The 19,772-nt window shown below is 49.0% G+C and overlaps 1 protein-coding gene across 1 annotated transcript; it reads left to right on the forward strand.

The window, feature by feature from the left end:
• The first annotated feature begins 335 nt into the window (after window positions 1-335).
• On the forward strand, window positions 336-19,378 carry LOC107395604 (serrate RNA effector molecule homolog). The gene is made up of 21 exons (XM_054738581.2): window positions 336-623; window positions 892-1,014; window positions 1,100-1,210; window positions 1,279-1,419; window positions 1,491-1,551; window positions 1,620-1,917; window positions 3,207-3,427; window positions 3,494-3,574; window positions 3,641-3,755; window positions 3,927-4,042; window positions 8,240-8,301; window positions 8,383-8,461; window positions 8,535-8,699; window positions 8,899-9,069; window positions 9,145-9,298; window positions 13,908-14,020; window positions 17,819-17,899; window positions 17,975-18,125; window positions 18,791-18,892; window positions 18,962-19,067; window positions 19,144-19,378. The coding sequence occupies exons 2-21, from the start codon at window positions 896-898 to the stop codon at window positions 19,217-19,219; spliced, it is 2,523 nt and encodes an 840-aa protein (XP_054594556.1). The 5' UTR covers window positions 336-623; window positions 892-895; the 3' UTR covers window positions 19,220-19,378.
• Window positions 19,379-19,772: the final 394 nt, after the last annotated feature.

The raw sequence follows: 19,772 nt of genomic DNA on the forward strand, positions 1-19,772 counted from the left end.
AATATAGTAGTAGTATATGATATAGTAATAGTATATAATACAGTACTATATAATATTTTAGTATATAACATAGTAGTATATAATACAGTACTATATAATATATTAGTATAAAACATAGTAGTATATAATATAGTACTATATAATATATTAGTATATAACATAGTAGTATATAATATAGTACTATATAATATATTAGTATATAACATAGTAGTATATAATATAGTACTATATAATATATTAGTATATAACATAGTAGTATGTAATATAGTACTATATAATATATTAGTACATAACATAGTAGTATATAATATAGTATAGATAGTAGAAGCGATTAAAACTTTTGTGTCAGAAAAGACAAAGTTTAAAAACGGAGACATTAAAAGTATCCAGAATTATGTTTTACGTTATTGTAGAACTTTTGACCCAGATTATGGTGGTACCGCCCCAGAACCAGAACCAGGACCCACGGTCGGTCAGGTGCGATCCCTCGTCTCACCGCTGGAGGCGCTCACCCTGTAAAAGGACCGGAAGCGTGACCGGAAGTGTTGTAGCTCTTTCAGGCTGTCGGCGGCTAGCTAGCAGTTCGTAACTTATTTCTGAGAGTCGAGTCGGGTCCGTTTCAGGTAAAAATGTTAAAAACATGAAAGTTGTGTTTGTTCCTCTGTGAGAACCACCGGGACGGAGACTAAGCGCGAGGTGTTTATGGGACAGTTGGCTAATGCTAGCTCGTTAGCTCCCGGAGCTAATGAAAGGCTAACGCAGGTTGTAGAGATCTTGTTGTGTCCGCTGTTTTAACCCTTCAGCCGGATTATAACACACTAAGACGTGTTGGGACTGGGTGTGTTCTGGTTCTGACCCGTGACCTGAAAGTGTGACCGGGCTGGTTTCCAGGGAAATGGCAGACAGCGATGACGAGTTTGACAGGAGGAGGCGAGACAAGTTCAGGAGGGAGAGGAGCGACATGGAGAGGTCCAGGGAGCGGGAGGACAGGAGGAGGGACGACTGGTCGGACAGGTAGTCTCAGCTGAGTGTCCTCGTGGACAGCTGTGGAGTCCGGGTCTGTGGTTCTACTGGGGTGACGTACCTGTGTGTGTTTCAGGGACTGGGAGCGGGGTAGGGACAGGAGGCGGGACTACGATCGAGGTCGTAGAGAGCGATTCTCTCCTCCCAGACACATCAGCCCCCAGCACAAGCGCCTGAGGAGAGACTGGTGAGCCTCTGTTGGTCTTCTGCTCTCATCTTCATCCTGATCTGCTTCCACTGCCTTCATCTCTCCAGGGACGACCACCGGGGAGAACCCTACCGCTTCGACCTGCCTTATGGGGGCGGGGCTCCGTTCCCAGGGGTGGGGCCTCAGGGCTGGCATGTGGACTTCCCCCACCATCACCCACACCACACGGCCCACCCACTCCAGGGGAGGTGGGTTCCTCCAGAGTTCTGTGAGCTGAGATGTGAGGAGCAACTTGCTTCAGATTCTTCTTGTGTCTCAGATTAGGGATGATGGATCCAGATCTCCCCCCTCCTGGTCCTCCCACCATGAGGAGCTTCAAGGTCAGCAAATGTCTGAGCACCCAGAGAGATGTCCTCAGGATGTCCTGTTGAAGTGTGTGTGTCCACAGGAGTTCCTGCTGAACATGGAGGACAGCGTGGACGAGACGGAGGCGGTCAAGCGTTACAACCAGTACAAACTGGACTTCAGACGGCAGCAGCTGCAGGACTTCTTCATCCAACACAAAGAGCAGGAGTGGTTCAGATCCAAGTACCACCCCGATGACATCACCGCCAAGAGGGCGGAGTCCCAGGCCGCCCTTGAAACCCGACTGGCTGTCTTCCTCTTCCTGCTCGACAACAACTGGCTGGACGACGTGTTGTTGGACATGGACCACGGCCCCGCCATCGTCAAGCTGCTGGATGCAGGTGTGTGTGTGTGTGTGTGTGGGGGGGGGGGGGTACAGGGTAGGGTTGGGCATCGTTTGATTTTGAACGATTCAGATTCTTTGAAGACATGACATGTTTACATGAGCCAGCTGACCACAGGTCCTACTGGAGGAAATAATCTTAACTTCAACATGAATTTTAACTCTCTGAACAACAACATCACCTTCATTCAGACACAAACATAAACGTCTCCAACATATCCACAAGCGTCCAGCTGTCTTCAGCTACAACTCTCAGGATGGTCATGTCCAGGATGACTGAGAGCTACACCTCCATGCTGCAGCAGCTTCAGTCAGAAACCTAACCGTAGCTGCTGTCAGTGACAAGCTAACAGGTGTGGGGGACTCGTGCTGCACACACACACACACACACGCTAACAGCGTGCTGCACACACACACACACACAAGCTAACAGCGTGCTGCACACACACACAAGCTAACAGCGTGCTGCACACACACACAAGCTAACAGCGTGCTGCACACACACACACACACACACACACACGCTAACAGCGTGCTGCACACACACACACGCTAACAGCGTGCTGCACACACACACACGCTAACAGCGTGCTGCACACACACACACACACACACACACGCTAACAGCGTGCTGCACACACACACACACACACACGCTAACAGCGTGCTGCACACACACACACGCTAACAGCGTGCTGCACACACACACACACACACACGCTAACAGCGTGCTGCACACACACACACGCTAACAGCGTGCTGCACACACACACACACACACACGCTAACAGCGTGCTGCACACACACACACACGCTAACAGCGTGCTGCACACACACACACACACACACGCTAACAGCGTGCTGCACACACACACACGCTAACAGCGTGCTGCACACACACACACGCTAACAGCGTGCTGCACACACACACAAGCTAACAGCGTGCTGCACACACACACAAGCTAACAGCGTGCTGCACACACACACAAGCTAACAGCGTGCTGCACACACACACACACAAGCTAACAGCGTGCTGCACACACTCAGCTGGTGTGATCAGATCTGAAAAGCCTCGATCACAATTTGCAGATCACGTTTATTTTTCACGGAGATCGGCCGCGGGTTCCTCTTCCGTCGGCTGTCTCGGAATCTAAGTTAGAACTTCCAGCGATTCTGGGAGAAACGAACAGTTGTTCCCTGTTCCAGTCCATGCTCGATGCCCAACCCGGGTCATGATGGATTAGGGGACTGGAACGTGAGGGGTTCTGACCCTGTTGTTCTTTGCAGCTGTAATAAAGATGGAAGGAGGAACCGACCTGGATCTCCAGGTTCTAGAGGCGCAGGCTGCTCCTGCAGCAGAAGGTGGAGATCTGGGAGGAGCAGGAGAAGCTGAGAAGACCCTGACTGGTCCTGGAGAAGGACGTGTGGTCTCTCAGACCGGACCAGAGACGTCAGCGCGTGAGACAGAGGGGACCAACCCAGAGGAACAGACTGATGACCTGGAGAAGGTCAGAACCTGATTAGTTCTGAGTTCTGCTGAAGGAGCTGTCTGCTAATCCTGACCTGTGTCTCAGGATGACAACCCCGGGTCCAGTAGACAGGAGGAGGACGAGGAGAAGAAAGAGGAAAACGAAGAAGAGGAGACAGCCAAAAAGGTGAGCTGGTCCTGATCAGCTGATGAGCTCATTCCAGCTGGTTTTGACTCCACCTCTTCCTCTCAGGGCAGGAAGAGGAAGCGCAGCTTATCAGCTGATAGCGGAGAAGGCAGCGCCTCTGACTCTGACTCCTCCCACTCTGATGGCGACAAGGAGGAAGAGGAGGAGGAAGGAGAGGATGGTACTGCAACACTTACAGCTTCAGTAGCAGGATGTGTGTGTGTGTGTGTGTGTGTGTGTGTGTGTGTGTGTGTGTGTGTGTGTGTGTGTGTGTGTGTGTGTGTGTGTGTGTGTGTGTGTGTGTGTGTGTGAGAGAGAGAGAGAGAGACTCACAGCTGTCTTCCTGTGTCAGAGCACCGGACAGAGAGGGACAAGGAGGCTCCGCCCAGGCCCCGCCCACTACACCTCACCACCTCTCTGTTCATCAGGAGCATCCCACCTGAGGTGTCCAAGGAGGAGATCACAGCTGTGAGAAACACACTCGTACACCTGTGACACACACGCACCTGTGCTATACACACTCGTACACCTGTGATAAACACACACGCACCTGTGATAAACTCACACGCACCTGTGATAAACTCACACACACCTGTGCTATACACACTCGTACACCTGTGATAAACACACACGCACCTGTGATAAACTCGCACGCACCTGTGATAAACTCACACGCACCTGTGCTATACACACTCGTACACCTGTGATAAACACACACGCACCTGTGATAAACTCACACGCACCTGTGCTATACACACTCGTACACCTGTGATAAACACACACGCACTTGTGAAAAACACGCACGCACCTGTGATAAACTCACACGCACCTGTGCTATACACACTTGTACACCTGTGATAAACACACACGCACCTGTGATAAACTCACACGCACCTGTGCTATACACACTCGTACACCTGTGATAAACACACACGCACTTGTGAAAAACACGCACCTGTGATAAACACACACGCACCTGTGATAAACACACACGCACCTGTGCTATACACACTCGTACACCTGTGATAAACACACACGCACCTGTGATAAACACGCACCTGTGATAAACACACACACACCTGTGCTATACACACTCGTACACCTGTGATAAACACACACGCACCTGTGATAAACACACACGTGCCTGTGATAAACACACACGCACCTGTGCTATACACACTCGTACACCTTTGATAAACACACGCACCTGTGATAAACTCACACGCACCTGTGCTATACACACTCGTACACCTGTGATAAACACACACGCACCTGTGAAAAACACGCACTTGTGATAAACACACACGCACCTGTGATAAACACACACGCACCTGTGCTATACACACTCGTACACCTGTGATAAACACACACGCGCCTGTGATAAACACACACGCACCTGTGATAAACACACACGCACCTGTGATAAACACACACGCACCTGTGCTATACACACTCGTACACCTGTGATAAACACACACACACCTGTGATAAACACACACGCGCCTGTGATAAACTCACACGCACCTGTGCTACACACACTCGTACACCTGTGATAAACACACACGCACCTGTGATAAACACACACGCACCTGTGCTATACACACTCGTACACCTGTGATAAACACACACGCACCTGTGATAAACTCACACGCACCTGTGCTATACACACTCGTACACCTGTGATAAACACACACGCACCTGTGATAAACACACACGCACCTGTGATAAACACACGCACCTGTGCTATACACACTCGTACACCTGTGATAAACACACACGCACCTGTGATAAACACACGCACCTGTGCTATACACACTCGTACACCTGTGATAAACACACACGCACCTGTGATAAACACACGCACCTGTGCTATACACACTCGTACACCTGTGATAAACACACACGCACCTGTGAAAAACACGCACCTGTGATAAACACACACGCACCTGTGCTATACACACTCGTACACCTGTGATAAACACACACGCACCTGTGATAAACACACACGCACCTGTGCTATACACACTCGTACACCTGTGATAAACACACACGCACCTGTGAAAAACACGCACCTGTGATAAACACACACGCACCAGTGATAAACACACACGCACCTGTGCTATACACACACGCACCTGTGATAAACACACACGCACCTGTGCTATACACACTCGTACACCTGTGATACACACGCACCTGTGATAAACACACATGCACCTGTGAAAAACACGCACCTGTGATAAACACACGCGCACCTGCGATAAACACATGGGGAGGGGAGGTGCAGAGACGGTAATTGTGAAACATAAGATTGGGTGTTTTGGGTGTTTTTTGGTGTTTCTGCTGTTTTTGGGTGTTTTCTGGTATTTTGGGGTGTTTTTGGATTTTTACTGGTGTTTTGGGGTGTTTCTAGTGTTTTTGGGTGTTTCTGGTGTTTTGGGGTGTTTCTGGTGTTTTGGGGTGTTTTGGGGTTTTCTGGTGTTTTTGGATGTTTTCTGGTGTTTTGGGGTTTTTCTGGTGTTTTTGGATGTTTTCTGGTGTTTTTGGGTGTTTCTGGTGTTTTGGGGTGTTTTTTTGTGTTTTGGGGCATTTCTGGTGTTTTTGGGTGTTTTCTGGTGTGTTCAGGTGTTTCTGGTGTTTTGGGGTGTTTTTTTGTGTTTTGGGGCATTTCTGGTGTTTTTGGATGTTTTCTGGTGTTTTGGGGTGTTTCTAGTGTTTTTGGATGTTTTCTGGTGTTTTTGGGTGTTTCTGGTGTTTTGGGGTGTTTTTTTTGTGTTTTGGGGCATTTCTGGTGTTTTTGGATGTTTTCTGGTGTTTTTGGGTGTTTCTGGTGTTTTGGGGTGTTTTTTTGTGTTTTGGGGCATTTCTGGTGTTTTTGGATGTTTTCTAGTGTTTTTGGATGTTTTCTGGTGTTTTTGGGTGTTTCTGGTGTTTTGGGGTGTTTTTTTGTGTTTTGGGGCATTTCTGGTGTTTTTGGATGTTTTCTGGTGTTTTTGGGTGTTTCTGGTGTTTTGGGGTGTTTTTTTGTGTTTTGGGGCATTTCTGGTGTTTTTGGATGTTTTCTGGTGTTTTGGGGTGTTTCTAGTGTTTTTGGGTGTTTCTGGTGTTTTGGGGTGTTTTGGGGTTTTCTGGTGTTTTTGGATGTTTTCTGGTGTTTTGGGGTTTTTCTGGTGTTTTTGGATGTTTTCTGGTGTTTTTGGGTGTTTCTGGTGTTTTGGGGTGTTTTTTTGTGTTTTGGGGCATTTCTGGTGTTTTTGGGTGTTTTCTGGTGTGTTCAGGTGTTTCTGGTGTTTTGGGGGGGGGGGGTTCTGGTGTTTTGGGATGTTTTCTGGTGTTTTGGGGTGTCTTCTGGTGTTTTTGGGATGTTTCTGGTGTTTTGGGGTGTTTTTTGGTGTTTTGGGGTGTTTCTGGTGTTTTGGGATGTTTTCTGGTGTTTTTGGGTGTTTCTGGTGTTTTAGGGCGTTTCTGGTGTTTTTTGGTGTTTTGGGGTGTTTTGGGGTGTTTCTGGTGTTTTGGGATGTTTTCTGGTGTTTTAGGGCGTTTCTGGTGTTTTTGGGTGTTTCTGGTGTTTTAGGGCGTTTCTGGTGTTTTTTGGTGTTTTGGGGCGTTGTTGGGTGTTTCTGGTGTACGTGGTGCTCTAGGTGCGGACTGTGGGGGGAGGGTTACAAGGACTCACATCATCCATCCATCAGCAGTAAAGAGTTACAGCTACACGTCACAAATGTCTCCCAGGACCTTTTAGTTATAATTCATGTAGTCATCCGGGTCATTCATATTACCAGTTGTTATGTTTAGCCAAGCAAAAGTAATCCATCATGTTGAGCTAGCTTCATGATGTCGTTGCATCCACTACACAGAGGATTATGTTCATGTGGTCATCATGAAGTTATTGAAGTGATGAAAGAAGACATGAAGGAATCAGTTTTACTGTAATCTTGTTATTATTCTCTAAGTGTGTGTGCTACTAACCCTAACCCCACTGTGGGATTAATAATCTAATCTGTTCTATTTAATAAACCCTTATCAGCCAGAGGGAGAAAATATGTTGGAGGAATTTTGACCTTTCCGGGCTTCCGTACCAATTACCTGGTTACAGGTTAGGGTACGGTGAGTTAAACATCACCGCCTCATGTAGGAGACGACGAGTGAGGGAGTCACCGCGGCAGGAAGCCCAGCGAGGATCTGTGGCTGATGAGTGAAAACAAGACACATCCAGGACTGAATCCGTCTAAATCGGCTGCTTTTCAAAATAAAAGCATGTCACGTTGGTGTCACGGTTCTGGGAGAGAGAACCGGGCCTGCCCGTCCTTTCAGGTGAAGCTCACGGCTCCGCCCACCTCACAGCCAGAGCGGAGGGTTATCCAGATGGGATCATGTGTGAAATAACGCCGGTTAGATGGTTACCTCAGAGTGGTGTGTGTGCGTGTTGTCCAGTAGCCACACCAGAATGATATCATCTGGTTTCTGCATAAGCCGGACTGCTTGGTGCCGCTCTGGCCACTCGGTGCCCCGCCCACTGTGCGTGATGCGTTTAGGGAGCCTTCGCACACGGGGGAAAGCGGCAGTAGCTACTGGTTTATCGTCTCACCTGTGTCGTGATGCGTATCGTATCGCCAGAATTTCACCAACCAGCCTCTCTAGTTCTGACCCTGTTCTTCTCTGTAGTTGTGTCGTAGGTATCCGGGGTTCCTGCGGGTGGCGCTGTCTGACCCTCAGCCTGAGCGGAGGTCTGTTGAGTGTTCTGGTTCTGGTTCTGAGGCATGTGTCCCTGTAGGTGTGCTCACCTGAACCCTGTCATGCTGTTTCAGGTTCTTCAGGCGCTGCTGGGTGACCTTTGACCGTAGCATCAACATCAAAGAGACCTGCTGGAACCTTCAGAACATCAGGGTAAGCACCCCCACTCCACCAGAACCGATGGGACCAGCAGACCAGTAACTCCCGTGCCGTCTTGTCCTTTCAGCTCAGAGACATTGAGCTGTCCCCCGTGGTCAACAGGGACCTGTGTCGGCGTGTTCGCAGCGTTAACGGGCTGACCCATCACAAGCCCGTGGTGAGGAACGACATCCGTCTGTCGGCTCGGCTCGTCCATAGTTTGGACCAGAGGGGGGGGCTGTGGAGCGGCCAGGTAGAGAACCGCCTTCCTGTGGGGGGGACCGCGACAGACTACAGACGCTTCGTAGCTAAACATGCAGTCATGTCCTCCTCACCTCGTGTGTGTGTGTGTGTGTGTGTGTGTGTGTGTGTGTGTGTGTGTGTGTGTGTGTGTGTGTGTGTGTGTGTGTGTGTGTGTGTGTGTGTGTGTGTGTGTGTGTGTGTGTGTGTAGATGGAAACCAACCCTGTCCTGAAGAACATCACTGACTACCTGATAGAGGAGGTGAGTGCTGAGGAGGAGGAGCTTATCGGGGCTTCCGGGGGCAACAGTGATGACACAGGAGACCCTAAAAACCACACCTCCTCTGAGGTTGCCGTGGAGACAGATGAGATGCTGGTGAAGGTGTGTGGAGTGTATTTTGGGCTGTGAGAGGTGTACCTGCGTATGAGACAGTTGAACACCTTTATGTGTGCCCAGGTGCTGGACAGGCTGCTGCTGTACCTGCGTCTGGTTCATTCTGTAGATTATTACAACTTCTGTGAATATCCTGCTGAGGACGAGATGCCTCACCGCTGTGGGCTCATCCACGTACGAGGACCTCTACCTGTGGCCAAGATCACGCCAGCAGAGGGTGCGCACCAGCACTGACACATGACAGTCCACCTGCTCTCCTCCCACACCTGTTAGGATCAGGATCACGGTCACTAGTGGGTGCTCCATCGCTCCTACTTGCAGTAGAACACATTTACATAAAACAGTAGGCCCATCTGATGGAGAACTAGCTGCAGGAGTAGGCCCATCTGATGGAGAACTAGCTGCAGGAGTAGGCCCATCTGATGGGGTTGGTTTAGTAGCAGCAGTAGGTCTACCTGTTGGAGTAGGCCTAACTGCAGCAGTAGGTCTACCTGCTGGAGTAGTTCCAGCTGCAGCAGTAGGTCTACCTGCTGGAGTAGTTCCAGCTGCAGCAGTAGGTCTACCTGCTGGAGTAGTTCCAGCTGCAGCAGTAGGTCTACCTGCTGGAGTAGTTCCAGCTGCAGCAGTAGGTCTACCTGCTGGAGTAGGTCCAGCTGCAGCAGTAGGTCTACCTGCTGGAGTAGTTCCAGCTGCAGCAGTAGGTCTACCTGCTGGAGTAGGTCCAGCTGCAGCAGTAGGTCTACCTGCTGGAGTAGTTCCAGCTGCAGCAGTAGGTCTACCTGCTGGAGTAGTTCCAGCTGCAGCAGTAGGTCTACCTGCTGGAGTAGTTCCAGCTGCAGCAGTAGGTCTACCTGCTGGAGTAGGTCCAGCTGCAGCAGTAGGTCTACCTGCTGGAGTAGTTCCAGCTGCAGCAGTAGGTCTACCTGCTGGAGTAGTTCCAGCTGCAGCAGTAGGTCTACCTGCTGGAGTAGGTCCAGCTGCAGCAGTAGGTCTACCTGTTGGAGTAGGCCTAACTGCAGCAGTAGGTCTACATGCTGGAGTGGGTTTAACTGCAGCATTAGGTCTACCTGCTGGAGTAGGTCTAGCTGCAGCAGTAGGTCTACATGCTGGAGTAGGCCTAACTGGAGCAGTAGGTCTACCTGTTGGAGTAGGTCCAGCTGCAGCAAGATGTTACCTGTTGGAGTAGGTCCAGCTGCAGCAATATGTTACCTGCTGGAGTAGGTCCAGCTGCATCAGTAGGTCTACCTGCTGGAGTAGGTCCAGCTGCAGCAGTAGGTCTACCTGCTGGAGTAGGTCCAGCTGCAGCAGTAGGTCTACCTGCTGGAGTAGGTCTACCTGCTGGAGTAGGTCCAGCTGCAGCAGTAGGTCTACCTGCTGGAGTAGGTCTACCTGCTGGAGTAGGTCTACCTGCTGGAGTAGGTCCAGCTGCAGCAGTAGGTCTACCTGCTGGAGTAGGTCTACCTGCTGGAGTAGGTCTACCTGCTGGAGTAGGTCCAGCTGCAGCAGTAGGTCTACCTGCTGGAGTAGTTCCAGCTGCAGCAGTAGGTCTACCTGCTGGAGTAGGTCCAGCTGCAGCAGTAGGTCTACCTGCTGGAGTAGTTCCAGCTGCAACAGTAGGTCTACCTGCTGGAGTAGGTCCAGCTGCAGCAGTAGGTCTACCTGCTGGAGTAGGTCCAGCTGCTGGAGTAGGTCTACCTGCTGGAGTAGGTCTACCTGCTGGAGTAGGTCTACCTGCTGGAGTAGGTCCAGCTGCAGCAGTAGGTCTACCTGCTGGAGTAGTTCCAGCTGCAGCAGTAGGTCTACCTGCTGGAGTAGGTCCAGCTGCAGCAGTAGGTCTACCTGCTGGAGTAGTTCCAGCTGCAGCAGTAGGTCTACCTGCTGGAGTAGGTCCAGCTGCAGCAGTAGGTCTACCTGCTGGAGTAGGTCCAGCTGCTGGAGTAGGTCTACCTGCTGGAGTAGGTCCAGCTGCAGCAGTAGGTCTACCTGCTGGAGTTGCGTGTGGAGCTCTTCCCTTCTCTGCATCTGTCTGTATGTGGGGGAGGGGTCTCGTAGCCGTAGCCTATGTAAAGGAACCAATTCAATTCAATTCTAGTTTATTTATAAAGCGCCAAATCACGACCAGAGTCGTCTCAAGGCACTTCACATAATAAACATTCCAATCCAGGTCAGTTCATTAAGCCAATCAGAAATAATGTTTCCTATATAAGGAACCCAGCAAATTGCATCGAGTCACTGACTAGTGTCAGAGTGTTTACAGCAATCCTCATACTAAGCAAGCATGCAGCGACAGTGGAGAGGAAAACTCCCTTTTAACAGGAAGAAACCTCCAGAGAATCCTGGCTCAGTATAAGCAGCCATCCTCCACGACTCACTGGGGATGGAGAAGACAGAGCACACACACACACACACACACACACACACACACACACACACACACAATAATGTGTCTATAGTTATATTGTGATTTCTTAGTAAATATTGTATTTGGTAAAAGATAAACTTTATTGTATTTATCCTAGTGGATCTATAATTTAACAGGTAAACTAGTAGTAGCACATCCAACGTCAAGGAAAGTAAAAAGTTGTTATCAGGAGAGGGAGAATGTTTTAGTGGTTAGCAGCAGTGTGCTAGTCGATGGCCCCCTCCATGAGGCCACCACAGCTCAGCAGAACATCGTTGTAGCTTCTTCTGGGGAGAAAAACACTTAGAGAGAAAATAAAGTTAACAGCTGAAATAGCAGGAAATAATACAGTTAAAGAGCAGACTGTAGAAGAAAGCAGTAGAGTGTGAGAAGTGGTCAGTGTATCCTCCAGCAGTCTAAGCCTGGTTCATGCTTCTCTGTCAGCTCTGCAAGGGACAGACACGGATTGACGGAAGCGTTTTGCTCTCATACTTCTCCGTCTCCTGGAGAGTGTTGCAAAGCAATTCCCCGGCAGGACAACAGAGGGCGTAGCGCTGTTCTGTGGTATCCTGTCATGTATCGGTCCAAGATCGTGTGTTTATATTGTGTTTTGTGTATATAAGAGATTTTAACACGGACATATTTGTCTCTCATTCTCCCACCGCTTCATGCGCTCCCCACCTCTAAACCCACGTTTCCTGTCATTTCCGTCCACAAATAAAACGCTTGCTGCGCATCTTTTCACTCCTCCAGTCACGCGAGGATGAAACATTCATATTTTTAGTTTTTTCATTAGGTATTCTTCAAGCTGCTCCGTGTCTGCCGCTAGTTATCCTCGGCTCTCTTTGCAATGGCGGCGCTGTAAACAACAGCAGCGTCCTGACCAATCACAAGCTTGCGTCATCCGTTTCGTTCAACGCATGGTCTGAAATTAACACTCGCCTCTCGCCAAATGTGAGCAAATTGCTCCATTTGGCGAGTAAATGTTTGAGCTCTACCTGCCACCTGGCGAGTAAATGTTTGCACCAAATGAGTTATGTTTATCAGTCATCTTCCACGGATGTCTGATACTCCTCCCGCCTGCATGCAACGTACACAAACGTACGCGAAACGTGAACGCCGCATCTAACGGAGATGGCGGAGTCGTGAGACAATGGCTACATTATGATGGCCACGTAGCGTTGCTGCCTTTCACAGACAGCTGTCCCTCGGCATTCTTCAAATATCCAAAAGATGCCCGTACTTCCGACTTTGTCTTCTTTGAGGGATAATAAATGTCCTCCTGAGCGCTGCCGTCTCCTCCTGCCATTATTTCAGCTTTAGCTTTAAGAAAGTTTTGGTTGTAAACAACAAAGTGCGCATGTGCCGCCGGCAACTTCAGCAGATGATACGGTGGCTGGTAAGGGTCACCGCGCCTACACCGCAGCCACGGTAAACCCACCGAGATAATATACATGTTTTTAAAAACAAGACGTTTATTATTATTGTCAGCTTTTTTACCGGGGTTTACTGCTACACCGGTTACCGTGACAACCCTAGAGATGTTCTCATGGTGCAGCTGTGTTCTCCAGAGATCAAGGACTAGGACCCAAATGAGGCTGTAATGCTTTGGCACAAAGACGGTGTCAGAAGCAGGAGGCCAGACTTCATGGACAGAAAACAAGGAGTCTGACTAGATTTCAATGAAAGAGTTCATAAAAACATCTCTAAAAATAAATAAATAAATAGTAAAAATGACAAAAGAGTTGTTTTCCTTATTAATTGATGTTTTAATTATTTTGTCACTCTGTTTGGAACCAACATGATATAGAATAACATGCTTTAGGTGGATCTAAATCATTTAGGATTTTGGCCGGTAGATTTTCATCATCTACCAGCCAACTTGGCCGGTGAGTAAAGAATTTAATTTTGGGCCCTGGTTCGACGGATGTTTAAAAAAGCGGGCTCGACTCCGTACGTACTTGCGTGCCTGCCGGATCCCTACGCAAGGACGGATAATGGCGTTGCGTGTGCTCCGCACTGACGCAGACGCAGAAGCATAAATCAGGCCTAAGCCTATAGCAGCATAACTACAGAGATAACTCTGGATAATCTATCCTATTTAGATGGAGGCATGTTGGAGGCAGGGCAAGGGAGAGCCGTCTTTACCGACTGTACACTCCACCTCCCTCTACTCCCCCACTTGTCCAGATCTAGGCTAACATCAGATTTTAACCATAGGCCCTATCAAATAAAAATGTTTTAAGCCTATTCTTAAAAGTAGACAAGGTGTCTGCCTCACGGACTAAAGCTGGGAGCTGGTTCCACAGGAGAGGAGCCTAGTCTTAGACAGGGTTCGAGGATCTTCCTGTTCAGCCAGGGTCTCCTGGTAGCTGGTTAGGATGTAACTGACATCAACAGGTAACGCTGTGCTCTGATTGGACAGTGGCAGAACACCTAAGGATGTGTGAAGAGCGGCTGGCTCCTCTTCTTTCACCGTCTGAGAAACTCAGTGAAGAAGAAGCTGTCCGGCTTGGAAAGAAAGACCTGGAACAAGAGGTACCGTCTGTCTGTACACCTGTCTACCTGTTTGTCTGCATCTGCCTGTAGAGCAGAGGTGGAAAGACTACTAAAATTTCCTAGTTAAGTACGAGTACCAATACTTTGATAATTTTTTACTCAATGCATGCACTGACCCTAACCCTAACCCTGTGCGCGCACACACATACACACACGCTCAGCTTGAAGGAGGGATTTCTATCCAATCAGTGAGAACAGGACGTGCACATTGATTGGACGAGGTTTTTCTAGGATGGTAAGTTTCAATTGTGGTTAAAATAATTAAAATGTAGCGAATTACAATTCTTTTTTTAAAAACTTACTCAAGTAAAAGTACAGCTTTTAAAAACGACTTAAAAAGTATAAATTTACAAAAAGGCTACTCAATTACAGTAACGTGAGTAAATGTAATTTCTTACTTTCCACCTCTGCATTAGAGCTAGCACATGTTAGCAGCCATGCATTAGAGCTAGTGCTTGCTAACAGCCATGCATTAGAGCTAGCACATGTTAGCAGCCATGCATTAGAGCTAGTGCTTGCTAACAGCCATGCATTAGAGCTAGTGCTTGCTAACAGCCATGCATTAGAGCTAGTGCTTGCTAGCAGCCATGCATTAGAGCTAGCACATGTTAGCAACCATGCATTAGAGCTAGTGCATGCTAGCAGCCATGCATTAGAGCTAGTGCATGCTAACAGCCATGCATTAGAGCTAGTCCTTGCTAGCAGCCATGCATTAGAGCTAGCACATGTTAGCAGCCATGCATTAGAGCTAGTGCTTGCTAGCAGCCATGCATTAGAGCTAGCACATGTTAGCAGCCATGCATTAGAGCTAGTGCTTGCTAGCAGCCATGCATTAGAGCTAGCACATGTTAGCAGCCATGCATTAGAGCTAGTGCTTGCTAGCAGCCATGCATTAGAGCTAGTGCATGCTAGCAGGCATGCATTAGAGCTAGTGCATGCTAGCAGGCATGCATTAGAGCTAGTGCATGCTAGCAGGCATGCATTAGAGCTAGTGCTTGCTAGTAGCCATGCATTAGAGCCAGTGCATGCTAGCAGCCATGCATTAGAGCTAGTGTTTGCTAGCAGCCATGCATTAGAGCTAGCACATTTTAGCAGCCATGGCTTAGAGCTAGTGCTTGCTAGCAGCCATGCATTAGAGCCAGTTTATGCTAGTAGCCATGCATTAGAGCTAGTGCTTGCTAGCAGCCATGCATTAGAGCTAGTGCATGCTAGCAGCCATGCATTAGAGCTAGTGCTTGCTAGCAGCCATGCATTAGGTCTAGCGCATGTTAGCAGCCATGCATTAGAGCTAGTGCTTGCTAGCAGCCATGCATTAGAGCCAGCGCATGCTAGCAGCCATGCATTAGAGCTAGTGCTTGCTAGCAGCCATGCATTAGAGCTAGCGCATGTTAGCAGCCATGCATTCGAGCCAGTGCATGCTAGTAGCCATGCATTAGAGCTAGTGCTTGCTAACATGCATTAGAGCTAGTGCATGCTAGCAACCATGCATTAGAGCTAGTGCTTGCTAGCAGCCATGCATTAGAGCCAGCGCATGCTAGCAGCTATGCATTAGAGCTAGTGCTTGCTAGCAGCCATGCATTAGAGCTAGCGCATGTTAGCAGCCATGCATTCGAGCCAGTGAATGCTAGTAGCCATGCATTAGAGCTAGTGCTTGCTAACATGCATTAGAGCTAGTGCATGCTAGCAGGCATGCATTAGAGCTAGTGCTTGCTAACAGCCATGCATTAGAGCTAGTGCATGCTAGCAGCCATGCATTAGAGCTAGCACATGTTAGCAGCCATGAATTTGAGCTAGTGCTTGCTAGCAGCCATGCATTAGAGCTAGCACATGTTAGCAGCCATGCATTAGAACTAGTGCTTGCTAGCAGCCATGCATTAGAGCTAGTGCATGCTAGCAGGCATGCATTAGAGCTAGTGCTTGCTAGTAGCCATGCATTAGAGCCAGTGCATGCTAGCAGCCATGCATTAGAGCTAGTGCATGCTAGCAGGCATGCATTAGAGCTAGTGCATGCTAGCAGGCATGCATTAGAGCTAGTGCTTGCTAGTAGCCATGCATTAGAGCCAGTGCATGCTAGCAGCCATGCATTAGAGCTAGTTCTTGCTAGCAGCCATGCATTAGAGCCAGTTTATGCTAGTAGCCATGCATTAGAGCTAGTGCTTGCTAGCAGCCATGCATTAGAGCTAGTGCATGCTAGCAGCCATGCATTAGAGCTAGTGCTTGCTAGCAGCCATGCATTAGGTCTAGCGCATGTTAGCAGCCATGCATTAGAGCTAGTGCTTGCTAGCAGCCATGCATTAGAGCCAGCGCATGCTAGCAGCCATGCATTAGAGCTAGTGCTTGCTAGCAGCCATGCATTAGAGCTAGCGCATGTTAGCAGCCATGCATTCGAGCCAGTGCATGCTAGTAGCCATGCATTAGAGCTAGTGCTTGCTAACATGCATTAGAGCTAGTGCATGCTAGCAGCCATGCATTAGAGCTAGTGCTTGCTAGCAGCCATGCATTAGAGCCAGCGCATGCTAGCAGCCATGCATTAGAGCTAGTGCTTGCTAGCAGCCATGCATTAGAGCTAGCGCATGTTAGCAGCCATGCATTCGAGCCAGTGCATGCTAGTAGCCATGCATTAGAGCTAGTGCTTGCTAACATGCATTAGAGCTAGTGCATGCTAGCAGGCATGCATTAGAGCTAGTGCTTGCTAACAGCCATGCATTAGAGCTAGTGCATGCTAGCAGGCATGCATTAGAGCTAGTGCATGCTAGCAGGCATGCATTAGAGCTAGTGCATGCTAACAGCCATGCATTAGAGCTAGTGCATGCTAGCAGGCATGCATTAGAGCTAGTGCTTGCTAACAGCCATGCATTAGAGCTAGTGCATGCTAGCAGGCATGCATTAGAGCTAGTGCTTCCTAACAGCCATGCATTAGAGCTAGTGCATGCTAGCAGGCATGCATTAGAGCTAGTGCTTTTTAACAGCCATGCATTAGAGCTAGCACATGTTAGCAGCCATGCATTAGAATTAGTGCATGCTAGCAGGCATGCATTAGAGCTAGTGCTTGCTAACAGCCATGCATTAGAGCTAGTGCATGCTAGCAGGCATGCATTAGAGCTAGTGCATGCTAGCAGGCATGCATTAGAGCTAGTGCATGCTAGCAGGCATGCATTAGAGCTAGTGCTTGCTAACAGCCATGCATTAGAGCTAGTGCATGCTAGCAGGCATGCATTAGAGCTAGTGCATGCTAGCAGGCATGCATTAGAGCTAGTGCATGCTAACAGGCATGCATTAGAGCTAGTGCTTGCTAACAGCCATGCATTAGAGCTAGTGCATGCTAGCAGCCATGCATTAGAGCTAGCACATGTTAGCAGCCATGCATTAGAGCTAGTGCTTGCTAGCAGCCATGCATTAGAGCTAGTGCTTGCTAGCAGCCATGCATTAGAGCTAGCACATGTTAGCAGCCATGCATTAGAGCTAGTGCTTGCTAGCAGCCATGCATTAGAGCTAGCACATGTTAGCAGCCATGCATTAGAGCTAGTGCATGCTAGCAGGCATGCATTAGAGCTAGTGCTTGCTAACAGCCATGCATTAGAGCTAGTGCATGCTAGCAGGCATGCATTAGAGCTAGTGCATGCTAGCAGGCATGCATTAGAGCTAGTGCATGCTAGCAGGCATGCATTAGAGCTAGTGCTTGCTAACAGCCATGCATTAGAGCTAGTGCATGCTAGCAGGCATGCATTAGAGCTAGTGCTTGCTACACCTGTTATCACACCTGTGTTTTTGCTCCAGGTTGAGAAGTTCCTGTCTGCTAACACACAAGAGCTCAGTAAGGACAAGTGGCTCTGTCCTCTGAGTGGGAAGAAGTTCAAGGTGAGGCCTACCTCTGACCCCCACCTCACCTGGTTACCATGGTAACATTTTGATGGAAGTGTTGTTGTCATTCAGGCTCCAGAGTTTGTGCGTAAACACATCTTGAACAAACACGCTGATAAGGTCACCGCAGTTCGTCAGGAAGTGGAGTTCTTTAACAACTTCCTGTGGGACGCTAAAAGGCCCTGTCTACCTGAGAACAAGCCCCTCCCACCACCAGCACAAGGTAATGTCTGTCAGAGATGGTAAATGTAGTTAAATAAGCGACTGCGATGAACACATGAATGAGGAGCCTAAACCAGGAAGTCCTCACTAAGCTACATGTTGGGATGGTTTTGTATAAAACGATGCTGCAGACGCCGTGGCGGCAGCGGGGAGCCTTGGGTCGTGGTGGTAATGAGGTTCAATCATGTCCCTTTAACAAGGAGGTATGGGGCGGTCTCGGCTCTGCTGCGGACTTCCGTTTATCTTGGACATGGCTTGCGTTTTATTGCCATCAAAGCCGTGAAGGTTAAGCGTTCTAACGAGGTGCTCCTAAAGGTGTCGGTCCTCCAGTCTCGGACCGGTCAGGTGATCTGAGCTCCAGCTCTAACAGGGAGAAGCTCAGCATCGCTCCAGTTTATCATCTCAGCTGGTTCTGTTTACTAAAGTGAAGCTTTACCGTGTTTACGTTCATTTTTAAAATGGTTACCGGCTGGAGCTTGACGGCAAGTCCACGCGTGATCACGACACCCCGCTCTGTCCGGTGTGTGCCGGACAGTCTCCACGCATCGCCATGGCGCCATGGCACGCTCATGAGACGCATCATGGGGGCAGTTTTACGCCGATGTGCCAACATGAGTCTTATCACGTTGGCTTTGTTGTCACTAGTGTCTCACACTTGTGTTTTAGCCCCGCCTCCTGGTTTGGCCGCATTTCCTGTTCAGTCGCCACAGCAGCAAAACCTTCTGGGGTATCCACCAGGACTCAGACCTCCCATGCCGGGCTTCCCAGGTACGCTCCTCCCTTTTCTTTCTGGGTCAGGGTTCTCAGCAGGTCAAAGGTCACCTGTGTGTGTTTCAGGTGTGGGTCCTCACCTGCCACCTGGCCACCAGTTTGGGGCGGGCCGTGGTAACTATGACAACTTCAGGGGGGGCGGGGCCATTTCTGGGAAACCAAGAAGCAGCAGGTAGTGAAACAGGACAAACATGTGTTGGTTGTGAAGGACGGGCCTAATGTGTGTGTGTGTGTGTGTGTGTGTGTAGGGGCATGCGGGGAGACCCTCGCTCCATCATCGAATACAGAGACCTGGATGCTCCAGATGACCTGGACTTCTTCTGAAGAACCTGGACCAGATTCTTTTTTACTTTTTTATTCTAGATTGTTGTCGGTTAATGTTCTGGTGTGTGTGTGTGTGTGTGTGTGTGTGTGTGTGTGTGTCAGAAGCAGCATCAGTGACCATCTGAGTCTTGGTTTTTTAATAAAAGCATCTGAGCAGCAGTGGAGGCTCCTGGGGTTCTTATAGAGCAGCTTCTGATCTTCTGGTTCCAGCAGAGAAGAACATCTGGTGCTGAAGCTTCTCAGGACGAGGAGGACACCTGAAGCTGTTCCCACATCAGCTGATTTCAGACACAATCTAATGTTCTCTCCACAGAGTTGATTAGATGACAGCAGGAGAACCAGACCAGCGATGTGCTGATGTGGAGCATCTTCAGTGTTCCATGAACCTGTTGGGGCTAGGCGGGGTTAGACCTAGTGAAGGTCTGTGCTTGGGTGCTTTGTAAATAAACTGAACAGAAGGAACCATCTAGAACCCACCTGTGGAACCAGGAACCTCCAGTGGGTTTCTACTGAAGGACCATCTTAAATCTGATGAAACGTTGGGACACTAGTG

Source organism: Nothobranchius furzeri, chromosome 2 (genome assembly GCF_043380555.1).
Source record: "Nothobranchius furzeri strain GRZ-AD chromosome 2, NfurGRZ-RIMD1, whole genome shotgun sequence".
NCBI lineage: Eukaryota > Metazoa > Chordata > Actinopteri > Cyprinodontiformes > Nothobranchiidae > Nothobranchius > Nothobranchius furzeri.

Excerpts from the sequence above, each read along its gene's own strand:
- LOC107395604 (XM_054738581.2), top strand. The coding sequence starts at position 896 with ATGGCAGACAGCGATGACGAGTTTGACAGGAGGAGGCGAGACAAGTTC. Across the intron at positions 8,302-8,382 it reads GACCCTCAGCCTGAGCGGAG|GTTCTTCAGGCGCTGCTGGG; the intron begins GTCTGTTGAGTG and ends ATGCTGTTTCAG. Across the intron at positions 19,068-19,143 it reads GGGAAACCAAGAAGCAGCAG|GGGCATGCGGGGAGACCCTC; the intron begins GTAGTGAAACAG and ends GTGTGTGTGTAG.